The 26,612-nt window shown below is 31.4% G+C and overlaps 1 protein-coding gene across 2 annotated transcripts in view; it reads left to right on the forward strand.

The window, feature by feature from the left end:
* The window catches only part of apt (apontic), a 121,131-nt gene extending 95,335 nt beyond the window's left edge, over positions 1-25,796 (forward strand). The window contains exons 2-5 of one of the 2 annotated variants that reach the window (XM_075310706.1): positions 14,779-14,884; positions 19,925-20,185; positions 20,257-20,503; positions 23,689-25,796. In XM_075310706.1, coding sequence (XP_075166821.1) covers positions 14,779-14,884; positions 19,925-20,185; positions 20,257-20,503; positions 23,689-24,514 — 1,440 coding nt within the window. In that variant the 3' untranslated portion in view covers positions 24,515-25,796. The remainder of the gene's footprint in view (positions 1-14,778; positions 14,885-19,924; positions 20,186-20,256; positions 20,504-23,688) is intronic. The other variant, XM_075310707.1, reaches the window with a different exon arrangement.
* The last annotated feature ends 816 nt before the right edge of the window (positions 25,797-26,612 follow it).

Below are 26,612 nucleotides of genomic sequence, written 5' to 3' on the forward strand. Positions count from 1 at the left end.
TGTAATTTCTAATTTTTAGTAATTCAGATATTTCATACATACTTCTTATCATGATCAAGACATTTTTGTAAATATAAGATTTGTAATGAGCGTGAATAGGTTCGTGAACGTGTCATCTCTCGTGAGCGTGAATTATTTCGTGAATGTGAATTCTATCGTGAATGTGAATGTCATCGTTAGCGTGAATTTTTCGTGAATGTGAATTTCTTCGTGAACGTGAATTTGGTCGTGAACGTGAACTTTTTCGTGAACGTGAATTTTTTCGTGAACGTGAATTTCTTCGTGAACGTGAATTTGGTCGTGAATGTGAATTTCTTCGTGAGCGTGAAGTTTGTCGTGAGCGTGAATTTTTTCGTGAACGTGAATTTTGTCGTGAACGTGAATTTCGTCGTGAGTGTGAAATTTTCGTGAATGTGAATTCCTTCGTGAACGTGAATTTTTTCGTGAGCGTGAATTTTTTCGTGAGCGTGATTTTGAAAAAAAATTACTCACGCACATTCACGAACAGAATTTGATGTTCACGCACGATCACGCACGACACATTTTTGTTCAGTCCCATTCACGCACATTCACGACATTTGGTCAAAATTTCATTCACGAAACACGTGACTCACGCGTGAATCACGCGTGTCACGAAAACTTCGTGTCACGCGCACACCTCTAATATATAGCCCCCATATAAACCGATCACCAGATTTAACCTCCGGAGCCTATAGGAAGACCAAAATTCATCTGATTCAGTTGAAATTTGGTGCGAGGTGTTAATATATGGCAAACACCCATGCAAAAATTGGTTCACATCGGTCCATAATTATATATAGCCCCCATATAAACGGACCCTCAAATTTGCCTTGCGGACCCACTAAGAGAAGCAAATTTCGGTGCATAATTATATATAGCCCCCATATAAACCGATCACCAGATTTGACCACCGGAGCCTCTTGGAAGACCAAAATTCATCTGATTCAGTTGAAATTTGGTACGTGGTGTTAATATATGGCCTCAAACTCCCATGCAAAAAGTGGTCCACATCGGTCCATAATTATATATAGCCCCCATATAAACGGACCCCCAAATTTGCCTTGCGGAACCACTAAGAGAAGCAAATTTCATCCGATCCTGTTGAAATTTGGTACATGGTGTTAGTATATGGTCTTTAACACCCATGCAAAAATTGGTCCACATCGGTGTGTAATTATATATAGCCCCCATATAAACCGATCACCAGATTTGACCTACTGAGCCTCTTGGAAGACCAAAATTCATCTGATTCAGTTGAAATTTGGTACGTGGTTTTAATTAATTGATCCACATCGGTCCATAATTATATATAGCCCCCATATAAACGGACCCCCAAATTTGCCTTGCAGACCCACTAAGAGAAGCAAATTTCATCCGATCCTGTTGAAATTTGGTACATGGTGTTAGTATATGATCTTTAACTACCATGCAAAAATTGGTCGAAATCGGTCCATAATTATATATAGCCCCCATATAAACCGATCCCCAGATTTGACCTCCGGAGCCCCGTGGAAGAGCAAAATTCATCCGATTCGGTTGAAATTTGGTACGTGATGTTAGTATATGGTATCCAACAACCATGCAGGAATTGGTTCATATCAGTCCATAATTATATATAGCCCCCATATAAACCCATACCCAGATTTGACCTCTGGTGCCTTTTGGAGAAGCAGAATTCATCCGATCTGGTTGAAATTTGGTACGTGGTGGTAGTATATGATATTTAACAACCATGCCAAAAGTGGTCCATATCAGTCCATAATCATATATAGCCCCCATATAAACCGATTTCGAGATTTGTTTTTGGAGCCTCTTGGAGGAGCAAATTTCATCCGAATCAGTTGAAAATTGGTACATTGTGCTAGTATATGGACGCTGTAGTTCGCTCTTACTTTCTTTGAAAAGTTTAGTTACTGGCATTTAGTTCATAAAATCTTTGAGACATACAGAATCGTTGGACCAAGCCGAATCTTATGTACCCTTCACCATGGATTGCTTAGAAACTTCTACGAAAAGACTGTCATCCACAATCGAATTTCCGGCGTTCCACATTGCAGTGAAACCACTTAGAGAAGCTTTGAAACCCTCAGAAATGTCACCAGCATAACTGAGGTGGGATAATCCACCGCTAAAAAACTTTTTGGTGTTCGGTCGTAGCAGGACTCGAACCCACGACCTTGTGTATGCAAGGCGGGCATGCTAACCATTGCACCACGGTGGCTCCCATATACTAACATCACGTACCAAATATCAACGGAATCGGATGAATTTTGCATCTCTAAGAGGCTCCGGAGGTCAAATCTTGTCAATTCAATAGTGTTACAAAATCGAAAGCAACTTTTTGTTCCAAAATGTCGTCAAAAAATCAACTTTTGAACTTTTTGAAAATCGAGTCTAATCGACTTTTGATGTTGGTTGACTAATCAAGTTGTTATGAAGAGCAAAATCGACTAATCGAACTTTAACTAAAAATCGAATTTGAATTGAAAGAGGATTGTGAGTTATCTCATATCATCCCGAAAATCCACCAAAAAATCGAAAGTCGTGATACACAAAGTTAACTTTCACTAATTGCAAAAGTCGAAAATCAAGTGTTTCAAAAAGTCGTAAAGACGACTTTTGGTACAGTCGAATAGTCAAAACTTGACGATTTGAAATTTTCAAAAAATCAAAATCCCCAATAAGCATACCGCTACTAGGAACTATCGAAAACCTGACGAATGACGATCTAATCGTTCGAAAAGATGAAAAATTCACAGGGGGTGATCCTCAGTGACTATTTGTAGATTGGTAAAGCGATCACAAGACTGTATTAGGGCCGAAAGACGAAAATCAATAGGATTACAAAAGTCGAAATCTATTTTTTGTCCAAAAAAGTCAAAAAGTGGACTTTTGATTTTTTTTAAACTGAGTCTTATTGCCTTTTGGTGTTGGTCAAAATCGAATAATCGACTTGTTATAGATACCAAAATGGACTAATCGAACTTTTTTAAAAATCGATAATTCGACTATTTTGATTCCATCTATCTATAAGAATCATGTGTTCTTATATTGCAGATTTCCATTGGTATGTTATTCTATGAACATATTTCCATTTAAAAGCAATCATCAACATTAATTAAGAGCACATTTCATTAAATAATAAAACCATTATCATAAATGTGCAAACAAAATATTTATACAAAATATTCATTAGCAATTAAAATTTCATAATAAATCTTAAATGGAAAAAATTCCATTTTTATAAAAAACAAAAAAAAAAAATAATGACACATTTTCCCAACAATAAATAAATTTAAGATTCAAGAAAATATTGTGGGATTATTGTTCCCTTATAGTGAAAATGAAATAATAATTTTCGAAATCTATTTTTAACCCCATTCAATTATAAGGAATTTGAATAAGCATTTCTGTGAGAATATATTGCAATATTGTTTCTTCTCGTTTTTCGTATATTTCCAGCTGACAAAGAGAATTAAAAGTTAATATGTTATTCTTCTCATACGTTGTTCTTGTTTCCAACTAACAAAATAAGACATTAATACTGTTATGATTTGAATATACAAATGGCCCGTCTTTAATTTAGATGATATCATATTCTTGTTAATTTTAATATAGACGATGAAGCTTCAAAATACACCCCAAAAAATAGTTTCTTTTCTACTAGACGGTCGTTTTTTTTTTGTCCCTAAAACATATGATTTAATGTAGGAACAAGCTTGTCTATTTGGAATAATTTTATTTATTTATTTATTTATTTATTAAACTTTTAGTAAATATAAGAATAATAGAGAAAAATGTAGCATTAGCTACTTAGGCTATCAGTTTTATTTAGTTATTAATTAATTATTTTTTTTATTTAATTATTAATTAATTTAGTTTTATTTAATTCTAAAGCAAATATGTTAAATGACAAATATTAATTTTTATAGAATTTTATTTCATAAAAATGTAAATTATTTTTATTTAAAAATATCTTTGAATTTATTTTTAAATATAATAAAATTTTCCAAATGTATATATTATATAAAAAAAATTTTAATATTGTATCAGAAATTGCATTTCATTGAGATGTGACATTCTTCCCTCAAAATTTCTCAATTTTTATTATGTGCATGAGCACATTGAAAAAATACCATTCGAATCTATGAAACATTTTTCCTACTCTCCTTCTCCTCCTCTTCTAATATATGTTCATCCGTTCATTGCCCATATGAATATCAGAGATATGAATCGACCGTTTGTCTTTAGCACCAGATGGTATTTGAATTGTTATGTGGTGGGGGAGGTAATACTTATAGCCAGCCCCTTGTACAAATATGTATTGAAGTGTGTTTTTGATTTGTTGGTTAAAGATCTATTACTATTACTCCACTTCAAATGGAAGAATGAAACCAAACAAAAAATTAAGAATCAAATTTATTTTTAGTGAAGTGATTATGATTACTTTGATTGCTTAATGTAATTCTTTGTTTTTCCCGTTTTTATTTTTTGCCTTTATATATATATATATTGAGCCATGGTTTTGTAGATGTATTCCAAGGAAATTAACATCATATTGATTGCAGCAAAAAATAAAAATTAAAACTTGTAATATACAAAAATAAATGGCTGAGGGAAGACATATTTTATGAGGGTGGGGTAAGAGGGGAGCACTGCTATTTAAATGTGGGGTGAAGTTGCCCAAAACGTAACCAATGAAATATGATTTGAATCTACATATTTACATTATGTATGTATGCATATTTAAATTGTTCATAAGAAATCACACCATTGAGTTAATGGCATTTGCTAATAATAAAAATCTATAACACATTGAGATATATAGGAAATAAGTAAGTAACTACAGCAGAAGCGTAGTTGAAATGATGGAATCTAATTATGACTTATACACCCAAAGAAACAATTCTTTCCTCCTGAACCAAATTTTAGACAAGCGAAATTCATCTTTAATTTAAAAAAAAAAAAAAAAACAAGTATATACGGCCGTAAGTTCGGCCAGGCCGAATCTTATGTACCCTCCACCATGGATTGCGTAGAAACTTCTACGAAAGACTGTCATCCACAAATTTCAACTCACATGGTTGTTAAATATCATACACTACAACCACTTACCAAATTTCAACCAGATCGGATGAATTTTGCTTCTCCAAAAGGCACCGGAGATCAAATCTGGGGATCGGTTTATATGGGAGCTATATATAATTATGGACTGATAGGAACCCATTCCTGCATGGTTGTTGGATACCATACACTAACATCATGTACCAAATTTCAACCGAATGGGAAGAATTTTGCTCTTCCAAGGTGGTCCGGAGGTCAAATCTGGGGATCGGTTTATATGGTGCCTATATATAATTATGGATCGATATCGACCAATTTTTGCATGGGAATTTGAGGCCATATATTAACACCACATACCAAATTTCAACTGAATCAGATGAATTTTGGTCTTCCAAGAGGCTCCGGAGGTCAAATCTGGTGATCGGTTTATATGGGGGCTATATATAATTATGGACCGATATGGACCAATTTTTGCTTGGTCATTAGAGACCATATACTAACATCATGTACCAAATTTCAGCCGGATCGGATGAAATTTGTTTCTCTTAGAGGCTCTGCAAGCCAAATCGATGGATCGCTTTATATGGGGGCTATATATAATTATGGACCGATGTGGACCAATTTTTGCATGGTTGTTAGAGACTATATACTAACACCATGTACCAAATTTCAGCCGGATCGGATGAAATTTACTTCTTTTAGAGGCTCCGCAACCAAATCGGGGAATCGGTTTATATGGGGGGCTATATATAATTATGGACCGATGTGGACCAATTTTTGCTTGGTCATTAGAGACCATATACTAACATCATGTACCAAATTTCAGCCGGATCGGATGAAATTTGTTTATCTTAGAGGCTCTGCAAGCCAAATCGGGGGATCGGTTTATATGGGGGCTATATATAATTATGGACCGATGTGAACCAATTTTTGCATGGTTGTTAGATACCATATACTAACACCATGTACCAAATTTCAGCCGGATCGGATGAAATTTACTTCTCTTAGAGGCTCTGCAAGCCAAATCGGGGGATCGGTTTATAAGGGGGGCTATATATAATTATGGACCGATGTGGACCAATTTTTGCATGGTTGTTAGAGACCATATAGTAACACCATGTACCAAATTTCAGCCGGATCGGATGAGATTTGCTTCTCTTAGAGGCACCGCAAGCCAAATTTGGGGGTCCGTTTATATGGGTGCTATACGTAAAAGTGGACCGATATGGCCCATTTGCAATACCATCCGACCTACATCAATAGCAACTACTTTTGCCAAGTTTCAAGTCGATAGCTTGTTTCGTTCGGAAGTTAGCGTGATTTCAACAGACGGACGGACGGACGGACATGCTCAGATCGACTCAGAATTTCACCACGACCCAGAATATATATACTTTATGGGGTCTTATAGCAATATTTCGATGTGTTACAAACGGAATGACAAAGTTTATATACCCCCCCATCCTATGGTGGAGGGTATAAAAAAACGAACTGAGGGCACAACTATGTACACGGACGAAAAAGACTGTTTTTCATATGTTTGGGTGTATAAATTATATGTTTGGAACTCAAATTTTTTAACACAATATTTTTAAGTGCAAGCATATAATATTCATAAACTAGCATAACATGTTTGGGACATATATGTTAATATGATAGAACATATTATATTTGGCACATAAAATTTTTGTAAATATAATATGCTTAGATGCAAACATATATTACTTTGGAAATAGCCTATAAACATATATGTGTTTAGAAAGAGAGACCTAGAGAGTAAGCTGCAAGTAAAATAATAGAAGTAACCAATTGGCGCCTTAAAAATATATCCACACAAAGAAAATTTCATTAAAGTGTTTACTACCAGTGTATGCCCTAAGGTGAAACATAATATGTTTGAACAATACAAACAATATTTGGTTTGGACCAGTCCTGAAAATATATATGTTTGAAGCAAAATGTTAATGTATATGTTACAGAAGCAATTTTTTTTGAGGGTGTAACAACTGTTTCTAAACTAAAAAAAAGGAGCTTCTATAATTTCCACAAAAACAAATTGTTTGCAATAATTAAATTGAACCATTAAAATTTAACAATGGAATTGTGCCCGATTTTACATACAAACAAAGGTAACTCCCCAGCACACTAAAGCCAATTTAACTCTGTTTTAGTTCATGGCATTAGTATTATGTTTTGAGAAAGTTTCCTTGATTTTAATGATTTTTTGCATACGTTACTTAAATTAACTAAGAATTTCAGAATTTTTTAAAATGTTAAAATTTAATCACAAGTAAGCCCATTTTGAACATCGTGTGGTGTTAAATACATTTTTGCAATTTTGAACTTCAAAAACGAATTTTTTTAATAAATGAAAAAAATTAATTTTATGGTGTTTAATACATTTTTGCAATTTTGAACTCCAACAACGATTTTTTTTTCAAGTGAATAAAAAAATTAATTTTGTCAATTTTTTTTTTTTAATTGTCGAAAAAATATTAATTTATTTTTGTTTAGATGTTTTTTTTAATGCTTCTAAATTTTATAAAATTAACTTAAATTTTCCTTCCTGGTGGATTCACTTTTTTGTGTACTAGTATCCTCATTTCTAGTTATGTTTAAATTATGCACAATGGGTTAAGAAGACAAAAAACTGCAGAAAGTATGTCATTCACACAAAAAAATATTGTTTACCTCCAATCACGAAATTAATTGATCGAGACAAAAATTATTTCAGAAGTCAGATTCGGTAGAAACTTCAACAAAAGTAAATTATTGAATATCTCTGAAAAAAGAAGAGATACAAACATCGGACTTTATTTTTATGGGATTCTTTGAGGCACAGGCACTTGCAAAAAATCACCACAAAGAGAAATTTAGAAAAACAATCATTTGCGCTAAAAAAAAAGTATGTTTGAAAAAAAAGAATATATTTTTATACCCTGCACCACACTGTGGAACAGGGTATTATAAGTTAGTGCATATGTTTGCAACACCCAGAAGGAGACGTGATAGACACATGGTGTCTTTGGCAAAAATGCTTAGAGTGGGCTCCTGAGTCGATATAGCCATGTCCGTCTGTCCGTGAACACATTTTTGTAATCAAAGTCTAGGTCACAGTTTTAGCCCAATCGACTTCAAATTTGGCACAAATATGTGTTTTGGCTCAGAATAGAACCCTTTTGATTTTGGAAGAAATCGATTCAGATTTAGATATAGCTCCCATATATATATATTTCGCCCGATATGGACTTAAATATATGGCCCCAGAAGTCAGAGTTTTACCCTAATTTGCTTAAAATTTTGCACAAGAAGAACAATTAGTACTATAGTCAAGTGTGCCAAATTTTATTGAAATCGGTTCAAATTCAGATATAGCTCCCATATATATCTTTCGCCCGATATGGACTAATACGGTCCCAGAATCCAGAGTTTTACCCCAAGTTGGTTGAAATTTTGCACTAGGAGTACAATTAGTAGTGTAGTCAAGAGTGTCAAATTTTATTGAAATCTGTTCAGATTTAGATATAGCTCTCATATATATCGTTCGCCCGATTTACACTCATATGACCACAGTGGCCAATCTTTTACTCCGATTTAATTGAAAATTTGCAAAGGGAGTAGAATTAGCATTGAAGCTATGCGTGCCAAGGTTGGTTGAAATCGGTTCAGATTTAGATATATCTCCCATATATAGCTTTCGCCCGATTTACACTCATATGACCACAGAGGCCAATTTTTTGCTCCGATTTAGTTGAAATTTTGCACAGGGAGTAGAATTAGCATTGTAACTATGGTTGCCAAATTTGGTTGAAATCGGTCCAGATTTAGATATAGCTCACATATATATCGTTCGCCCGATTTACACTCATATGACCACAGAGGCCAATTTTTAACTCCAATTTAGTTGAAATTTTGCACAGGGAGTCCAGTCAAAATAATAGCATTTCAGTTCATTTTGTGTAGGTGTTGACATCTTTCCACTTTGATGGAACTCCAAATTTTCTGTACTGCCTCCCAGGGACCTTCAACGCTTGTTGGTTTTATTATAGATACACCCTTCGTTAGGTCTGTCCACAGATTTTCGATCGGGTTCAAATCGGGAGACAGTGCAGGGCACTCCATTACATTGACAGAATTGTCGTTGAACCACTTTTTTGATATTTTACTGGATCATTTTCTTGCTGAAAGACTGTTCATTTCTAGAGAACCGTTTACTATGTTGAGAAAAAAAAATCCTCTTAAATAATAAGCACAGAATTTATTTTGTTTTATGGAATGAAAAATATTTTCGAAGTTGGTGCTATTTTATTGACCGGCACTGTATATGGCTTTATAGCAATCAGCACTCATGTCTATTTATAGACCAGTGTGCAATGTACACAAAAACTCTTTGAATGAAACTTCGATTAAAGAAAGCAAGCAAATTTCGTTGCAAACATTCTTTCCAAACGATGTACAATAATCTTTTGGGTAGAACCTAAACGGAAATAATTTAATTTTGCATATATTAAAAAAAATTGTAAAATTTCAAAAGGTACTAAAGGTACTAAATTATATTTTTATCATTAAATACGGCGGTATTCTTTGCGACGTAAAGGCATCGGTTCTTCAGAAATTAATTGCGAAAAATACGGTTTTAGAATGAAAATGTTTTTATTTATGGTAAAAACAAAAAATTAATACTATATAAGTTTCTTTGGTGATGACAATTTTACGAAGAGTTCACAAAAAATACAAAAAGCTTTGACAAAGGAACAAGGTTTGCGGCACTCGTTTTTCAAACTTTTCATTGTCTAGCTTGCAGTCCCAATAAATTTTCGCAACACATATTTACCTATTCCCAAATGCCCGAATTTTTGCCAGTTTTGTTTTTTTTTTTGCCATACTGAAGTCACTTGAAGAAAAAACTCCTCAGAAATATCGCCAATAATACTGAGAATACAAGTTAGTGGAAATAATGGTCTCTTTGTGGTGGAAACCGAACTATGGAAAGAGGACCCCATAGGTTAGGTTAGGTTAGGTATAGGGGCAACCCGAGATTTCAGGCTCACTTAGACCATTCAGTCCATTGTGATACCACAGTGGTGAACTTCTCTCTTATCACTGAGAGCTGCCGATTCTATGTTAAGCTCAATGATAAGGAACCTCCGAGCCGAGTCCGAATGGCGTTCCACATTGCAGTGAAACCACTTAGAGAAGCTTTGAAACACTCAGAAATGTCACCAGCATTACTGAGGTGAGATAATCCATCGCTGAAAAACTTTTTGGTGTTCGGTCGAAGCAGGAATCGAACCCACGACCTTGTGTATGCGGGCATGCTAACCATTGCACCACGGTGGCTCCCAGGACCCATAAGTACTTGGCCTTTAAACAATCAAATAACTGGAAAATTTTACGAATTATAATCGATTCATTTTCTTCAACAATGATCCGACTTTATAGACAGTTTGAAAGTTGCTTTCATACGTGCTACACGAATACAATCAATCTATAATTTTGTTAGTAGACATTTACGAGAATTGACTAAAATAAATACTAATGCCCTTAATATCATATTACATGGATATTATTTAAATATATTTAGTTGGTCTTTATATCGACCCTATATCAAATTGTTATTTCCTGTTTCCTTATGTCCAGTGTTTTCCTATGTCATTGCTCTCCACAGAAAAAAACTATTTAAAAATCTCAATGGAATTCTACGTGATTTTTATGAAATTAAGGGTATTATCGTCACAATTCACAAAAAAAAAAACAACAACAAATACCCATAAACATTTTATTATTGTTATTGCCATTTGCACTTGAATTAGTAATAATAATAATAATAATAATAGTAATACCTTTTTGTAAAGATTTAAATATTGTAAAATAACTGCTACCTTAAAGTGATGGGGGTGCATTGAAAACGCGACACATTTCACACGAACATTTTGTTGAAAATAAATGGAGGGAATTAATGTCATTATTATGAGAGAGAAATTAAATGCATATATACTTTTTATTATTTTATTAGATGCCTTCAGAGGGGAGAAAGAACGTGGTTGCACATATTTAATAGGAATCATAAGATGTTTAACAATGAATTGAGCATTTCGCATTTTTGTTTTTGTTATTTTAAATTTATATCCCACTTTAATAATGGCGGACGACGACCCTGTTTGTGTTTTCTTTCTTCGAAAATGATATTGAACCAAAGATCTTAATTAGGGAGTGTTAGTTACACACTCAATAAACATCAACACCACTATGCCATATTCAGAATTCAGAAGGGGAAAAAAATTGAACGAAACCAATTTAAAATCATTTTGACAGCTCCATTTGAAAACTGCCATTTTGTTGATGTCTGATACTTGAAAAAAAAATTGAAAATCATATCGATTCACAAAACCTTTCTATCTCTCCAATTAGATACATATTTTTATTTTGTTTGAAATCACCATTATTATGGACATCCTTTTTTCTGTTTTTTTTTTTATTATTCTTATAGAGTTCATTGCCTTGTTTAATCCAATATTTTATGGACCCTTGTTTTCTTGAAAAATATTTTTTTAATTACTCAAACAAAAAGTATTGGTAATTAAAACATTTTACATATTATGTGTCATTATTATATTATTTAAAAACAATACGAGAGTGGAGGTGACACTTGAAAAGTCATTTGGTATAAACAATTTATTCACATTGTTGAAATTGGCCATACATTTTATGGGGTGGAAGATGAATATACACTGCAAATTTTTGGCAATCTCTTTCAGCTATTATTGAAAGTTGTGAAATGGTATTCAACATAATTTTATTGTTCGGATTATATTTCTTATATTTGCCATTGACAATTTTTGTGTTGTGCCACTAAATACCAAATGTTTGTGCCACCTGTTTGCTAGGTTGTGTCACTTTTTAATTAACTCCTATTTTGGTGCACTAGTTTTCAGAAATCTCGATTCTTGAACCATAGCGTCATTAAGGGGACAATTGTTATGCCTGAAAATATGGAATGAAAATTTTTCTGTAGTAGGTAAACCCTGTAGTTTACCATGAACTGTTCAAGGATTGATTTTCGATGAAATGGAGATAAAGTGATTGTTATATTTACTATGATCTCATTAAAAAAAGAAAACAAGTATATACGGCCGTAAGTTCGGCCAAGACGAGTCTTATGTACCCTCGACCATGGATTGCATAGAAACTTCTACTAAAGACGGTCATCCACAATTAATTTACTTGGGTTGCGGCCTATGGCAGGGCATCTCAAAACTTCTTAACATCATCTTCTAAATTGCAAGTTAGTCCATGCGGAATATATAGTAGACAAATGAAAGGTCGATACGTATATATTCAGTTCTTGACCGGTATATATATAGGGATGTAATAATTACGAAACGATATGAACTTTTGTGCGGTAATTATAGAGCCAGAATTGAAATATCGGGGTCGCTTTATATGGGGGCTATATACAATTATGAACACCAGTCTATCAAAAATGGCAAATTTTTACTGTTTGGTAGATTGGTAGAATACTTGATGTTTTAGAAGATTTTGCAAAATATTCCTCTTCAACTATGAAATGCTTCATAAAGATATTTTTACAGAAATAAAATTCTGACAAAATTTTCTATAGAACTAAAATTTTGACAAAATTTTCTATAGAAATACATTTTTGACAAAATTTTGTATAGAAATACATTTTTGACAAAATTTTGTATAGAAATTACATTTTGACAAAATTTCCAAAAGACATAAAATGTTGACAAAATTTTCTATAGAAATAAAATTTTGACAAAATTTTCTATAGAAATATAAAATTTTGACAAAATTTTCTATGGCAATAAAATGTTGGTAGATTATTTTTGGCTCGATTGGCAATCGTGATTTTTCTGTGATTGGGGATCGGTTTATTTGGGGGCTATATATAATTTGGTATGGTTGTTATCGGCCATACACTGCGAAATGTACCAAATGAATTTTGCTCCTTCAAGAGGCTCCGGAGGTCAAATCTGGGGATCGGTGTATATGGGGGCTATATATAATTATGGACCGATGTGGACCATTTTTTTCATGGTTGTTAGAGACCATATACTAACACCACGTACTAAATTACAACTGGATCGGATGAAATTTGCTTCTCTTAGAGGCTCCAGAAGTCAAATATGGGGATCGGTGTATATGGGACTTATATATATTTATGAACCGATATGGATCAATTTTTCCATGGTTGTTGGAGACCATTACTTACACCACGTACCAAATTTCAACCGGATCGAATGAAATTTGCTTCTCTTAGAGGCTTCGGAGTTCAAATCTGGGGATCGGTTATATAAGGGCTATATATATAATTATGGACCGATATAGGCCAATTCTGGCATGGTTGTTAGAGACCATATCCTAACACCACGTACTAAGTGTCAACTGGATCGGATGAAATTTGCTTCTCTTAGAGGCTCCGCAAGTCAAATCTGGGAATCGGTTTATATGGGAGCTATATATAATTATGAACCGATGAGGATCAATTTTTGCATGGCTGTTGGAGATCATATACTAACACCACGTACCAAATTTCAACCGGATCGGATGAATTTTGCTCCTCCAAGAGGCTTCGGAGTTCAAATCTGGGGATGGGTTATATAAGGGCTATATATAATTATGGACCGATGTGGACCATTTTTTCATGGTTGTTAGAAACCATATACCAACATCATGTACCAAATTTCAGCCGGATCGGATGAAATTTGCTTCTCTTTAAAGCTCCGCAATCAAAATCTGGGGATCGGTGTATATGGGGGCTATATATAATTATGGCCCGATGTGGACCAATTTTTGCATGGTTGTTAGAGACCATATAGCAAAACCATGTACCAAATTTCAGCCGGATTGGATGAAATATGCTTCTCTTAGTGGTTCCACAAGCCAAATCTGGTGGTCCGTTTATATGGGGGCTATACGTAAAAGTGAACCGATATGGCCCATTTGCTATACCATCCGACCTACATCAATAACAACTACTTGTGCCAAGTTTCAAGGCGATAGCTTGTTTCGTTCGTTTCGTTAGCGTGATTTCAACAGACGGACGGACGGACGGGCATGCTTAGGTCGACTCAGAATTTCACCACGACCCAGAATATATATACTTTATGGGGTCTTAGAGCAATATTTCGATGTGTTAAAAACGGAATGATAAAGTTAATATGCCCCCCATCCTATGGTGGAGGGTATACAAATAAGAGAATAAAACAAAATCTTTAAAAATCTAAAAATATTTCTGCCAGTGTACATATTTTAAGGAATTCGTAATATTCATGAAATCAACATTTTAACAAATCTTTATTTTATTTCATATGTAGCCATCACATTTTATCCTCTTCTCGAAACACTTTTTGAATTTTAAAATAATTGCTATTTGCTCCCTGTCTCTCCACCTCTCCACCCTGTACACATTAACAATATTCGATATCATTGAATGTGTATAAACAAACAAAAACAATAACAAAAAAAAGCAAGGCTTATTAATTACAATGAAAACCAATTGTATATTCTTTTTCATTTCATTTTATTTAATTTATTTGTCTTTTGTTTATTTATTGTTATTGTTTAATGCATAAGTATTATATTTACTCATATTTACGTATAGCACATTTCTTTTTGGAATTTTTACAGATGATTAATTTTTTGCAATTTCTTTGTGATTATTTCCAGGTTAATAAACAATATTCGGCCACCGATTTGGAGGCATTCATGAAACTGGCCGCCAATTGGCAAAATACAAATCATAGTATATTGGAAGGAGTTGATATTAAAGGAGGTAAGTTCAAATGTGTCAATTATCTTATAAATGAAGATAAGAGAAAATTTATTTTTAACGGCTGCAATAAGATATAAATTTCAAGTTTAAGACCCTAGCAGTCAAAGCTTACAATTATATTTATAATCTTATTGTAAATGTAATAAATAAATAAATAAAGATATAAAATTTTAGAAAAAATATAACCGAAATACGATAAAAATTAACTGCTATAATTAACTTGAAAAAAATAAGTAAGTTTTGAAAATGTTTACGTTTTTAATTATAAATTTCCCTTATTAACATTTTAATTATGCATATAAAAGACTCAAATCAAAAATATAATTGAAAATCTTGTTCAGAAATAATTCTTGTCTATATACGCATGCACTACTATATTGGATCATTAAATTTTGAGGAAAAATTGCTATAATCGAAAAACACACTTTTTAATTGAATTAGTCGAAATATTTATTGAAATGGAAGGTGAAAAAAAAATAAGTAATTGATGTCTCAATTAAAAATTTAATTGAGTTTTGCCATCAGTATTAATTAAATTTTTAATTGAATCAGTTCAAAAATGTATTAAAAGAGCCGATGAATTTATTAAAAGTTTAATCAATCATAATTTGTATTTCTAATTAATTGATACTATCATTTTTATAATTGAAATAATTTCAATTAAAAAATTAATTGGATCAATTAATTGTTTCAGTAGTATCATTCACGAGAGTGATACTATCAATCACAGAATTAATTAGAAATAAACAAGTATATACGGCCGTAAGTTCGGCCAGGCCGAATCTTATGTACCCTCCACCATGAATTGCGTAGAAACTGTCATCCACAATAGAAATACTAGGGTTGTGGTAATACTTACCGATGCCTAAGTATTTTAAAACTTCTTAACGTCTTATCGTCTTCTAAATTCAATGTTAGTCCATACGTGGTATATATTAGACAAATACGTATATAATTAAGTTCTTGACCGCTATATATAGGGAATTTTACAAATAATTAGAACCCGTATGAATTTTTGTGCGGTTGGGGATCGGTTTATCTCGGTGCTATATATAACTATAGACCGATATGGACCAAGTTTGGCATGGTTGTTAGAGACTATATACTAACACCAAGTACCAAATTTTAACCGGATCGGATGAATTTTTCTCGTCCAGAGTCTCCGGAAGTCAAATCTGGGTATCGGTTTATATAGGGACTATATAACTATGGACTGATATGAATAAATTTTTGCATGGTTGTTAGAGACTATATACTAACACCACATACCAAATTTCAACCGGATCGGATGATCCTTGCTTCTTTAAGAGGCTCCGCAAACCAAATCTGTGGGCCGGTTTATATGGGGCTATAGGTAAAAGTGATCCGATATAACCCATTTACAATACCATCCGAGCTACATAAATAACAACTACTTGTGCCAAGTTTCAAGTCGATAGCTTGTTTCGTTCGGAAGTTCGCGTGATTTCAACAGGCGAAAGGACGTGGCTAGAACGACTCAGAATTTTACTACGACTCAGAACATATATGCCTTATGGGGTCTTAGAGCAATATTTCGATATGTTGCAAACGGAATGACAAAGTTAATATACCCCCATCCTATGCTGGAGGGTATAAAAATGCATTGAATTTATTCAATTAAAAATTTAATTAATTTTAATCGCAATAAGATTTAATTAGAAATTAAAACTACAGTTGATTAAAAACTTATTTGTTTTTTTTGGAATTTTCAATTAATTTTAAATTTTTAAATTTTAAATGATTTTGGTCACAAAACTGAATTAAATCTCTTAAGGTTGAATTACACACCATGCGTCAATCCGTGCGTTGATGGAAGGATTGATTTTTTTTCTGTTTGCCGCAGACTATTCGAGTTTTTGATTTCAAAGAGAAATTTCAGCTCTTCAATCATCGGACGCATTCTAACTTTATTGAGGCTATTAATTACTTATTCATTTATAATTATTTTTACCTTTTTATTTATTTTATTTATTTTTTTTTTGAATCTTATAAAAGTGTATACTTTTTATGGATTGTCTGATTATAATTATACACTGTTAGAAAAATATGTTTTTCATATGTTCCGATATAAACAAAATGTGTTTCGGGCACGATTTTAAACCACAATATATTTAAGTGCGAACATGTAATGTTCCTAAACTAACACTAAATGTTTGGGACATCTATGTTAATATGTTAGAATATATTATGTTTGGGGCATGAATGTTTCATAAAAATAATATGTGTGAATGTAAACATATAGAAATTAACAAATTTCGAGTAAACATATATATGTTGTGATATTTTATTCAGAGAGCGACAAAAAGAGAGTATAGAGAAAGAAATAGAGATGGAAACCGGGAGGGTTGACGAAAGATATCAACATAACAAAGCGAGAGAATGAAAAAAGAACAATTTCTGTGAAACCGCTTGTATGTTGTTTCGGAAAACTGTTTTATGATAAGGCTAAAAATTTTGATATGCTTAAGTCTAAATATTATTTAATTTGAATAAAGAGAATAGACATTCGGAACCAAGAGAATAGACATTTGAAAAACAAACTGCAATGTTTTCGCCTTGAGAGCAGCATTTTATGCATGTGTGAACATGTGTTTTGTTTATCATTTTGGCATTATGGGCACAATTTTTCGTTAAAATAAATCAGGGGTCTTCATAAAAATAACGAAAGGGCACTATACTCTTTTTAGAGTTGGGACAGTAAAATGAAATAAGGAGGAAATAGTGAAAAATTACACAGTAAAATGTAAAAATACAAACTTTAGTTCCTCTTTATTAAAAAGTAGTCCACGAGGAGTTGACGGACACCATCAAATATAAAAGCGGGCATTAAGTTCGAGTTTTACAGCTAAAACAATTTAAAAAGTTTATTTTCTTTAAAATGAATTATTAAAGAAAAATAAAAGGAATTTTAGAGAGATGGTGTTAAATGCAAGTAAAAAACTGTTCACTCCTAAATAAATTTATGTTTATATTATAAAATTATGTATGTATGTTTATACTCGACTCCACGTTCTTTTGTTAGTTTTTGAATTCCTTCCAAATTTTAAAGTTTTGTACAAAAACAGTTTTTTATTAAAAAAATGTTATTTTTGCAATAAAAAATAATATTTTATCAAAAAATCAGTCAATTTCGTTTATATCAAGCACTGTTACTGACTATAAATCTTTAATAACACACATTTCGAAGTTTCATTTAAAAAAATTTAATATAGTATAAATATAAATGCGTAAATTAAAAAAAAACCAATGGTGTTCGGTCGGAGCAGGGATTGAACCCACGAACCTTTGCATGCAAGGCAGACATGCTAACCACTGCTCCACGTGGCAAACAAATGTATGTTTCTGTTAAATAATATTATGTTTGCATGGGCTCGTGGGCGCTGCAAACTATGCTATATAAATGTAACTTATAACGATATTTATCTGCTGGTGACAGCTACGTAGCCCAGTGGATAGTGTGTTGGCTTACAAACTGTATGGTCCTCGGTTCGATTCTCCGTGCAGGCGAAAGGTAAAATTTAAAAAATTTATAAAAGTGAATAATTTCTTCAACATTATTTGTATTACAGAAAAAGGTGCCAATAACTAAAAAATTTCGTGGAAGTGAAAATTACGAGTATGTTAGGGAATGAGCACAATCGTGTTTGGGAAAAATTCTTCCAAGCATATAATATTTTTGGCTCAAAATGCTTCCAAACATATAATATGTTCACATAAAACAAACATATTAATGTTTCGGCAGTATGCAATAATATATGTGCTTCCTGCAAAATATGTTTGGAACATATGTTAAAGAAGCGATTTTTTTTGAGGGTGTAGTTGCATTTTTCCCTGAATTTTTTATATTTTTATTTTGGAAATATTTTTTAATTAAAATGTTAATTGTTTTTATTAAACATGTAACCACATTTAATCGTTTCTTAGCTAAATTTAGTTTTTAATTTCATTAAAAAATGAATTGTACACAAATTGAACTAATTTGTATTCCACTTTTTGAGATTTCCACTATGTGTTTTTCAAATAAAAAGAATGTAATAACCTGGAAGTCTTTTTAACATCCTCTTACGAAATTAATCCCTGTCATGAAAACAAAAAAAACATTTTTGTGTATAATAAATGAGGTTTAGTATAATAAATAGGGTTTCGAATAATTGATTATTTGAAATTCTTCTTTTCTATATGCACCAAAAAGGGCTTATGGAGTGTAAAGATAAAATCTTTGGAACCGGGCATGCTTTCTTATCAGTGAATAAGAAGAAAATTTTTTATCTTTTCAATTTTTAAATTATTACGGATTTTCTACAGCAGAGATTCTTTTATTTCTTTTTTTTTCATAAAAACTTGTAAAAATTTATTAAGGAATTTTAAATTAATTTGGGGATGTTTGGGGACAAAAGCGTCCAAATTTGGCGATAAGAGCTTGGAAAATACTGGCAACACTGCGCTTGGGTAAGAACCGCAATTAATTCGATTGAAGACGACTGTCATTAGTTGAAAGTTATACTACAGGCTACATAGACCAACCTCCCGACATTATTCTTAAGCATTTGAAAGCTTCTATTATTAGCCGATTTTCGCGAGATAATAACCTGATCTGATATATTTTGGTTTTGTACACAGATCTGTCAGTGTTACTTTCTGAAAATGAAGTTTTACCTATGGCTCCAATTTAGACGTAAACTGACATATTTACGATTTTAAATGTGTTTTTATAGTAAGATTTTCAATTAGTGAATAAATACATATTTATGAAATTCCAATTTTATGTGTTTCTAGCCACTTGTCTAAAAATACAATAATAATATTTATTTTATTTAATCTAGTTAGTTTCAAATTAGTAATTTTTGAAATAAACTTTTCCTAATACATGTTTTTTAATGTACAGACTCATCATCATAAAATAAAAACAACATGTATTAAAAATACTTTGTTTCAACTTTATTTAAATAAATTTTCTTGAACAACTTTAAGCATAAGAAGTGCCTTCATCAACAATTTCTTTCTTATCTTTCATTTTAGAAATGCAACAATATTTAAATAGTCCCACCATGAATATGTACAAGAAACGTGAACGTACCCAAAATTGGAATCATCAGGAAAAGAAATTCCTATTGGATTTGTGTCGCAAGGATATGCGAATAATAGAGAATAAACGTTTAGATGCAGGATTAACAGCGGTCAAAAATAAGGCATGGAAAATTATACATCAGAAATTTTCCAATCAATTTGGCACAGATAGAACGTGCAATCGTTTAAAGGAACAATGGAGGAGAATGAAAGGTAATGATTTGGAGATCCCACTCTCTCTTTGAGAAAGTTTATTTTAATATTTTTTTTTGGTATCCTTACAGCCTGTACCCGTAATGAAATTTTGGACTATAACAATCGTTTAAGCCGTTTCGGCCCAGAGGTGGCTGATCGCAAAAAACCCTCTCCATTTACCTTTGAAGTTTGGGATTTTATGCAAGAGGCCAAAAAGGCTTGCAAATCTGAAGCCCTGGATGGCATAGATTATTCAAAAATACCTTTGGCCTTGGAGGAAGATTTTGAGTATCGTGAAGATGAGCAAAACAATGAAGAGGATCATGATATGGATGAGTAAGTTTTCAATAAAGAGATAGGATAGGAGAAGAAAAATATATACTCTAAGCAACTAGGGTATGTGGGATAGCTCTCGATTTTCACAAATAGTATGTCCACAAGACCAATAATTTTATTGGGTTTTTCTTCAAGTTAACAGAAATATGAATCAAAAATAATGTCGATGAAGATCAGCGTTTCCTTTGAGAATTTCTGAAAAGTGGCACAAAAAGTGGCATTCGCACCAAAAAGGTGGCACACTTTTTTCTTATAAAAAAAGTAACAATTAAACGCATGTATGTTATGTATAATTGGAATACTCCCCTTAATTCTGAATTTAAAAGTGTGATATTTGATTAAATGGACATAAAATTATTCTTAAGACTAATTTGCAAGAAATTTATTAACAGTCTTATATAAAAAATTATGAAAAAATAACAAATTAAATCGTCTTTATGAGAAAGAGTGAAACATGGAACTTTCCATGGAAATAAAATTTTGACAAATTTTCTATAAAAATAAAATTTTGACAAAATTTTCTATAGAAATAAAATTTTGACAAAATTTTCTATAGAAATAAAATTTTGACAAAATTTTCTATAGAAATAAAATTTTGACAACATTTTTATAGAAATAAAATTTTATAAAATTTTCTATAGAAAAAAATAATGAAAAAACTTTCCGTGGAAATACAATGTTGACAAAATTTTCTATAGAAATAAAATTTTGACAAAATTTTCTATAGAAATAAAATTTTGACAAAATTTTCTATAGAAATAAAATATTAACAAAACTTTCCATGGAAATAAAATTTTGACAAATTTTCTATAGAAATAAAATTTTTACAAATTTTCTATAGAAATAAAATTTTAACAACATTTTTTATAGATTGACAAAATTTTCTATAGAAATAAAATTTTGACAAAATTTTCCAAAGAAGTAAAATTTTCAAAAAATTTTCTATAGACATAAAATGACAAAATTTTCTATAGAAATAAAAGTTTGACAAAATTTTCTATAGAAATAAAATTTTGACAAAATTTTATTAGAAATAAAATTTTTACAAAATTTTATTAGAAATAAAATGTTGACAACATTTTCTATAGACATAAAATTTTGACAAAATTTTCTATAGAAATAAAATGTTGACAAAATTTTATATAGAAATAAAATTATGACAAAGTTTTCCATAGAAATAAAATTTTGATTTTCTATAGATATAAAATATTGACAAAACTTTCTATAGAAACAAAATTTTACAAAATTTTCTATAGAAAAAAAAGTTTGACAACATTTTCTATAGAAGTAAAATTTTGTAAAATTTTCTACAGAAAAAAAAATATTGACAAAACTTTCCATGGAAATAAAATTTTCACAAAATTTTCTATAGAAATAAAATGTTGACAAAATTTTCTATAGAAATAAAATGTTGGCAACATTTTTCATAGAAGTACAGTTTTGACAAAATTTACTATAGAAATAAAATGACAAAATTTTCTATAGAAATAAGAGTTTGACAAAATTTTCTATAGAAATAAAATTTTGACAAAATTTTTTATAGAAATAAAATATTGACAAAACTTTCCATGGAAATAAAATTTTGACAAATTTTTATATAGAAATAAAATGACAAAATTTTCTATACAAATAAAATGACAAAATTTTCTATAGAAATAAAATGACAAAATTTTCTATAGAAATAAAATTACAAAATGTTCTATAGAAATAAAATTTTAACAAAATTTTCTATAGAAATAAAATATTGACAAAATTTTCCATGGAAGTAAAATTTTGACAAAATTTTCAATAGAAATAAAATTTTGACAATTTTTTCTATAGAAATAAAATTTTGACAATATTTTCTATAGAAATAAAATTTTGACAAAATTTTCTATAGAAATAAAATTTTGACAAAATTTTCTATAGAAATAAAATTTTGACAAAATTTTCTATAGAAATAACATTTTGACAAAATTTTCCATAGAAGAAAAATTTTCACAAAATTTTCTATAGAAATAAAATGTTGACAAAATTTTTTATAAAAATAAAATGTTGATAAAATTTTCTATAAAAATAAAATTTTGACAAAATTTTCTATAAAAATAAAATTTTGACAAAATTTTCTATAGAAATAAAATTTTAACAAAATTTTCTATAGAAATAGAATGTTGACAAAACTTTCCATGGAAATAAAATTTTAACAAATTTACTATAGAAATACAATTTTGACAAAATCGTCTATAGAAATAAAATTTTGACAAAATTTTCTATAGAAATAAAATATTGTCAAAACTTTCCATGGAAATAAAATTTTGGCAAAATTTTCTGTAGAAATAAAATTTTACAAAATTTTCTATAGAAAATATATTGACAAAACTTTCTATGGAAATAAAATTTTGACAAAATTTTCTATAGAAATAACATTTTGACAAAGTTTTCTATAGAAATAAAAGTTTGACAAAGTTTTCTATAGAAATAAAACTTTAACAAAATTTTCTATAGAAATAAAATTTTAACAAAATTTTCTATAGAAATAAAATATTGAGAAAACTTTCCATGGAAATAAAATGTTGACAAAATTTTCTATAGAAATAAAATTTTGACAAAATTTTCTATAGAAATAGAATTTTGACGAAAGTTCTCTAAAAACTCGATTTCTTAAAAAAAACTAATTTTCGTTTTATTTCATACGACTAAAGTCCATGTTTTGTAACTTCTCTCTTCTTGTAGAAGTAGTAACTTTCCCTTATTGGTGCAAGCTGAAACCGTTAAAGCATTTAAAATTCGACACATTTACAATTTTATACACCCAAAAAAATCTTTGCTAATAGGAAGGATCATAGATTCATTTGAAAAAAAAAAATATTTTCTTCATACCAGCCACAAAAATTTAATAAAAACAAAAACTTCAAAATTAGTTTTTTTTTTTTAAATTTGGTAGATTTGTGGTAAAATTTTTTCAAATTTTGGTAGATTATTTTTGGCATGTGTGGCACATAGTGGTCCCGTATATTTTTCGTAATTATGATCTTTCGCCCTAATTTTTAAACTTTAGTATTCAAATCTCGCCATTAATTTTGGCAAAGGTACCATATACTCTGTTTGCTTTAAGGTATCATATATAGTCGTATCCGCTCCAGCATAGCTTTTCCTAACATGTTTTAATTTTCCATTTTTTTTTCTCATTTCTTTTCTCAAAAAAGCAGCAGTCGTACACCACCTCAGGACTTGTGTGATATAGACATTAAAGATGAGACCCTCAATGAATCCTCCTCATATATGATGCAAAATGGTGATCGTCTCAATGCCACATCACCACAACAACAACAGCACCAACAACCATCACAGTCTTCATCACAAATGCATCATGATTTGGATCACTCTGGCCTACATAGTCCCACAAATTTGTCCACGAATGGCGGTGACCATAGTGGTGTGGCCGGACCAGCCGCATTTATGGCCGCCCAAGGAGGTAGTGACTTAAGTGGATTCCAGCCAGGATTCAATATGAATAACATTTCGGCTACATTGGAGGCCTTAAATGCTCTGCGCACAGGACAATTTCCATCGGCAGCTGCTGCAGCGGCGGCCGCCTTACAAAATAATTTCGCTGCTCATCATCAGCAACAACAGCAACAACATCACCAACAAGCCGCCCAACAACATCAACAGCAATCCGATGCCGAGGATCAAATGCCCCCTGTGAAAAGACCCCGTACATCCAGTGTTAGTAATACTGGAGGTTCAGGCTCTGTGGCTGGTGATTTGGATTTAAGCGATACTCAACAGAACACCTCCAGCTGCCTTAATTTAGCCACTTCTAATGCCCCATCGACATCAGTTAAAAGTGAGAGCTCCCCCGAACTTAAGGCCTTTATGGATATGCAGAGTAAGGAGCATATGATGCGCATGCGCATACTCGAAGTGCAATTGCAAGCAGCCAAATACAGTCGTGATTTGGTGGAGATCAATAAAACACTGGCCCTGCAAAAGCTCCAGGAATATGCCAGTAAACGTTTAAGCACATAACTGATTCGTTTCAGATTCGAAAGAACAAAATATTCTCGATTTAGGAGAGTCATATGTTTTTGATTGTTAGAACAAAGCCGTACCATCCCGTTTCGTATAAGTTTTATTATTATTATTTTTTTTTTTTTGTTGAAGCCCATAGGCCTAGGGCTTCAAGTTAAGATGGCTGGGATGGTAAAAAAAATATTTGTTATAAAAAAATTGATGTTAATTTTAAATGATACATTTTTTCTAGTTTAGTTTTTAATCTTTTGGCAGTTTATTAATTTAATATTCTTTACTCTAAACAAAGAGCTGCGCTCGTTTTATTGTAAAATATTTTTTTCCTACTTCCCCCCCAAAAAAAAACCATTACTAAAATCCCAAGAAATTTCCTTTTAAATTTCTTCGTTTCTTTAAACAAAAAACATTTTCAATATTAGTATTAAAGTTATCACAGAAATACTTTCATGCATAAGCACATTCCTTTTGAGAAAATAGTTTCATTTTTTTCGTTAAAATGAAGAAAAAATCGTTTACCCAAAATTTCGCTTCAAACGAAATGAACAAATAATTCTAAACATACAACATGTGCCAATACAGTATTTTTTTAAATGGTTTAAAAATATCGCAATTAGTTTTTTTTTAATAATAATTATAAATGATTTTGTATAATAAATCTTCTTTGTTAAAGCAAAATTGTAATAAATCACAAAAGAAAAGTGAAACGAAACAAATGTCGCAAAAATTAAAAACAACCACAACAATTTGTAGATAATCTTAAGAAAGAATTCTACCTCAGTTTACTTTATATATGAATATAAAATAAATATTTAGCCATAGTTTCTAAAACCATAAATTTAGATAATACACGACCAACAACAACAACATCATTTAATGTTATATAAGAACTAAAAAAAAAAACATTAAAAAATTTTAGTTATTTTTTATTTCAATTGCGAGAGAGAGAGAGAGAGAGTTAAAAGTAAAAAAAAGAAATACCCAACACAAACAAATGAATTAGTTTTAATGTTAATTTTAAAATAAGTTTTTTTTTATAAACAAAACTAGCAACACCATTATTTAGAAATTGTTTAGTTATAGAAATCGATTTTTTTCTATACTTAAGTTTAAGTAACGAATTTACTTAAAAAATCGCATAACATATACACAGAAATGTTTGTGTGTGTATATGTATCTGTGTTAAAAACATAACAACAACAAGAACAAAATGTAAAGTTTATATAAATCAGATAATAATACAACAATAAAAATAATTTTTATGTTTTTACTTAATAGTAAATTGATTTTTTTTCTTATAATTCTTTGGCATGGCATTAGGCTATATCAGGAAAATTGAAATTTTCCAGGATATCGTTTATTGTGACCTTTCTCTCTTATCACTAAGTGCTGTCCGATTCCATGTTTTGGTCAATCACAAAAGAGCTTTTTTAAAGGGTGATACGGTCAAAGTTTGGTCAATATAAACTTGACGTATTTCTTTCAATTTTGCATTTAAAAAACCTGAACACCCCTCATTTTGAAGGTGTGTGTGTGTAGAATGTTGCTCCTATTTTGATTTTGGAATTCACTCTTCAGTTGTCAAAATGCCGTCCAAGCAAGAAGAGCAGCGTATCAAAATTTTGCTCGTGCATCGCGAAAATCCGAGCTACTCGCACGCAAAGCTGGCAAAATCGCTAAAAGTTGCAAATCAACCGTTACAAATGTAATTAAAGTGTTTGGGGAACGTTTGTCGACAGCCAGGAAGTCTGGATCGGGGGGTAATCGAAAACCGGAAGCCGCTGAGACGACAAAGAGAGTTGCCGGTAGTTTCAAGCGAAACCCTAACCTCTCTCTCCGAGATGCCGCAAATAAGCTGTGTATCGTCTACAACCGTGCATCGAGCCAAAAAACGAGCCGGACTATCGACTTACAAGAAGGTAGTGACTCCAAATCGCGATGATAAACAAAATACGACGGCCAAAGCGCGATCCCGGAGGCTGTACACGACGATGCTGACGAAGTTTGACTGCGTGGTAATGGACGACGAAACCTACGCCAAAGCCGACTACAAGCAGCTTCCGGGACAGGAGTTTTATACGGCAAAAGGAAGGGGAAA

The sequence above is a fragment of the Haematobia irritans genome, chromosome 5 (assembly GCF_050003625.1).
Source record: "Haematobia irritans isolate KBUSLIRL chromosome 5, ASM5000362v1, whole genome shotgun sequence".
Taxonomy (NCBI): Eukaryota; Metazoa; Arthropoda; class Insecta; order Diptera; family Muscidae; genus Haematobia; species Haematobia irritans.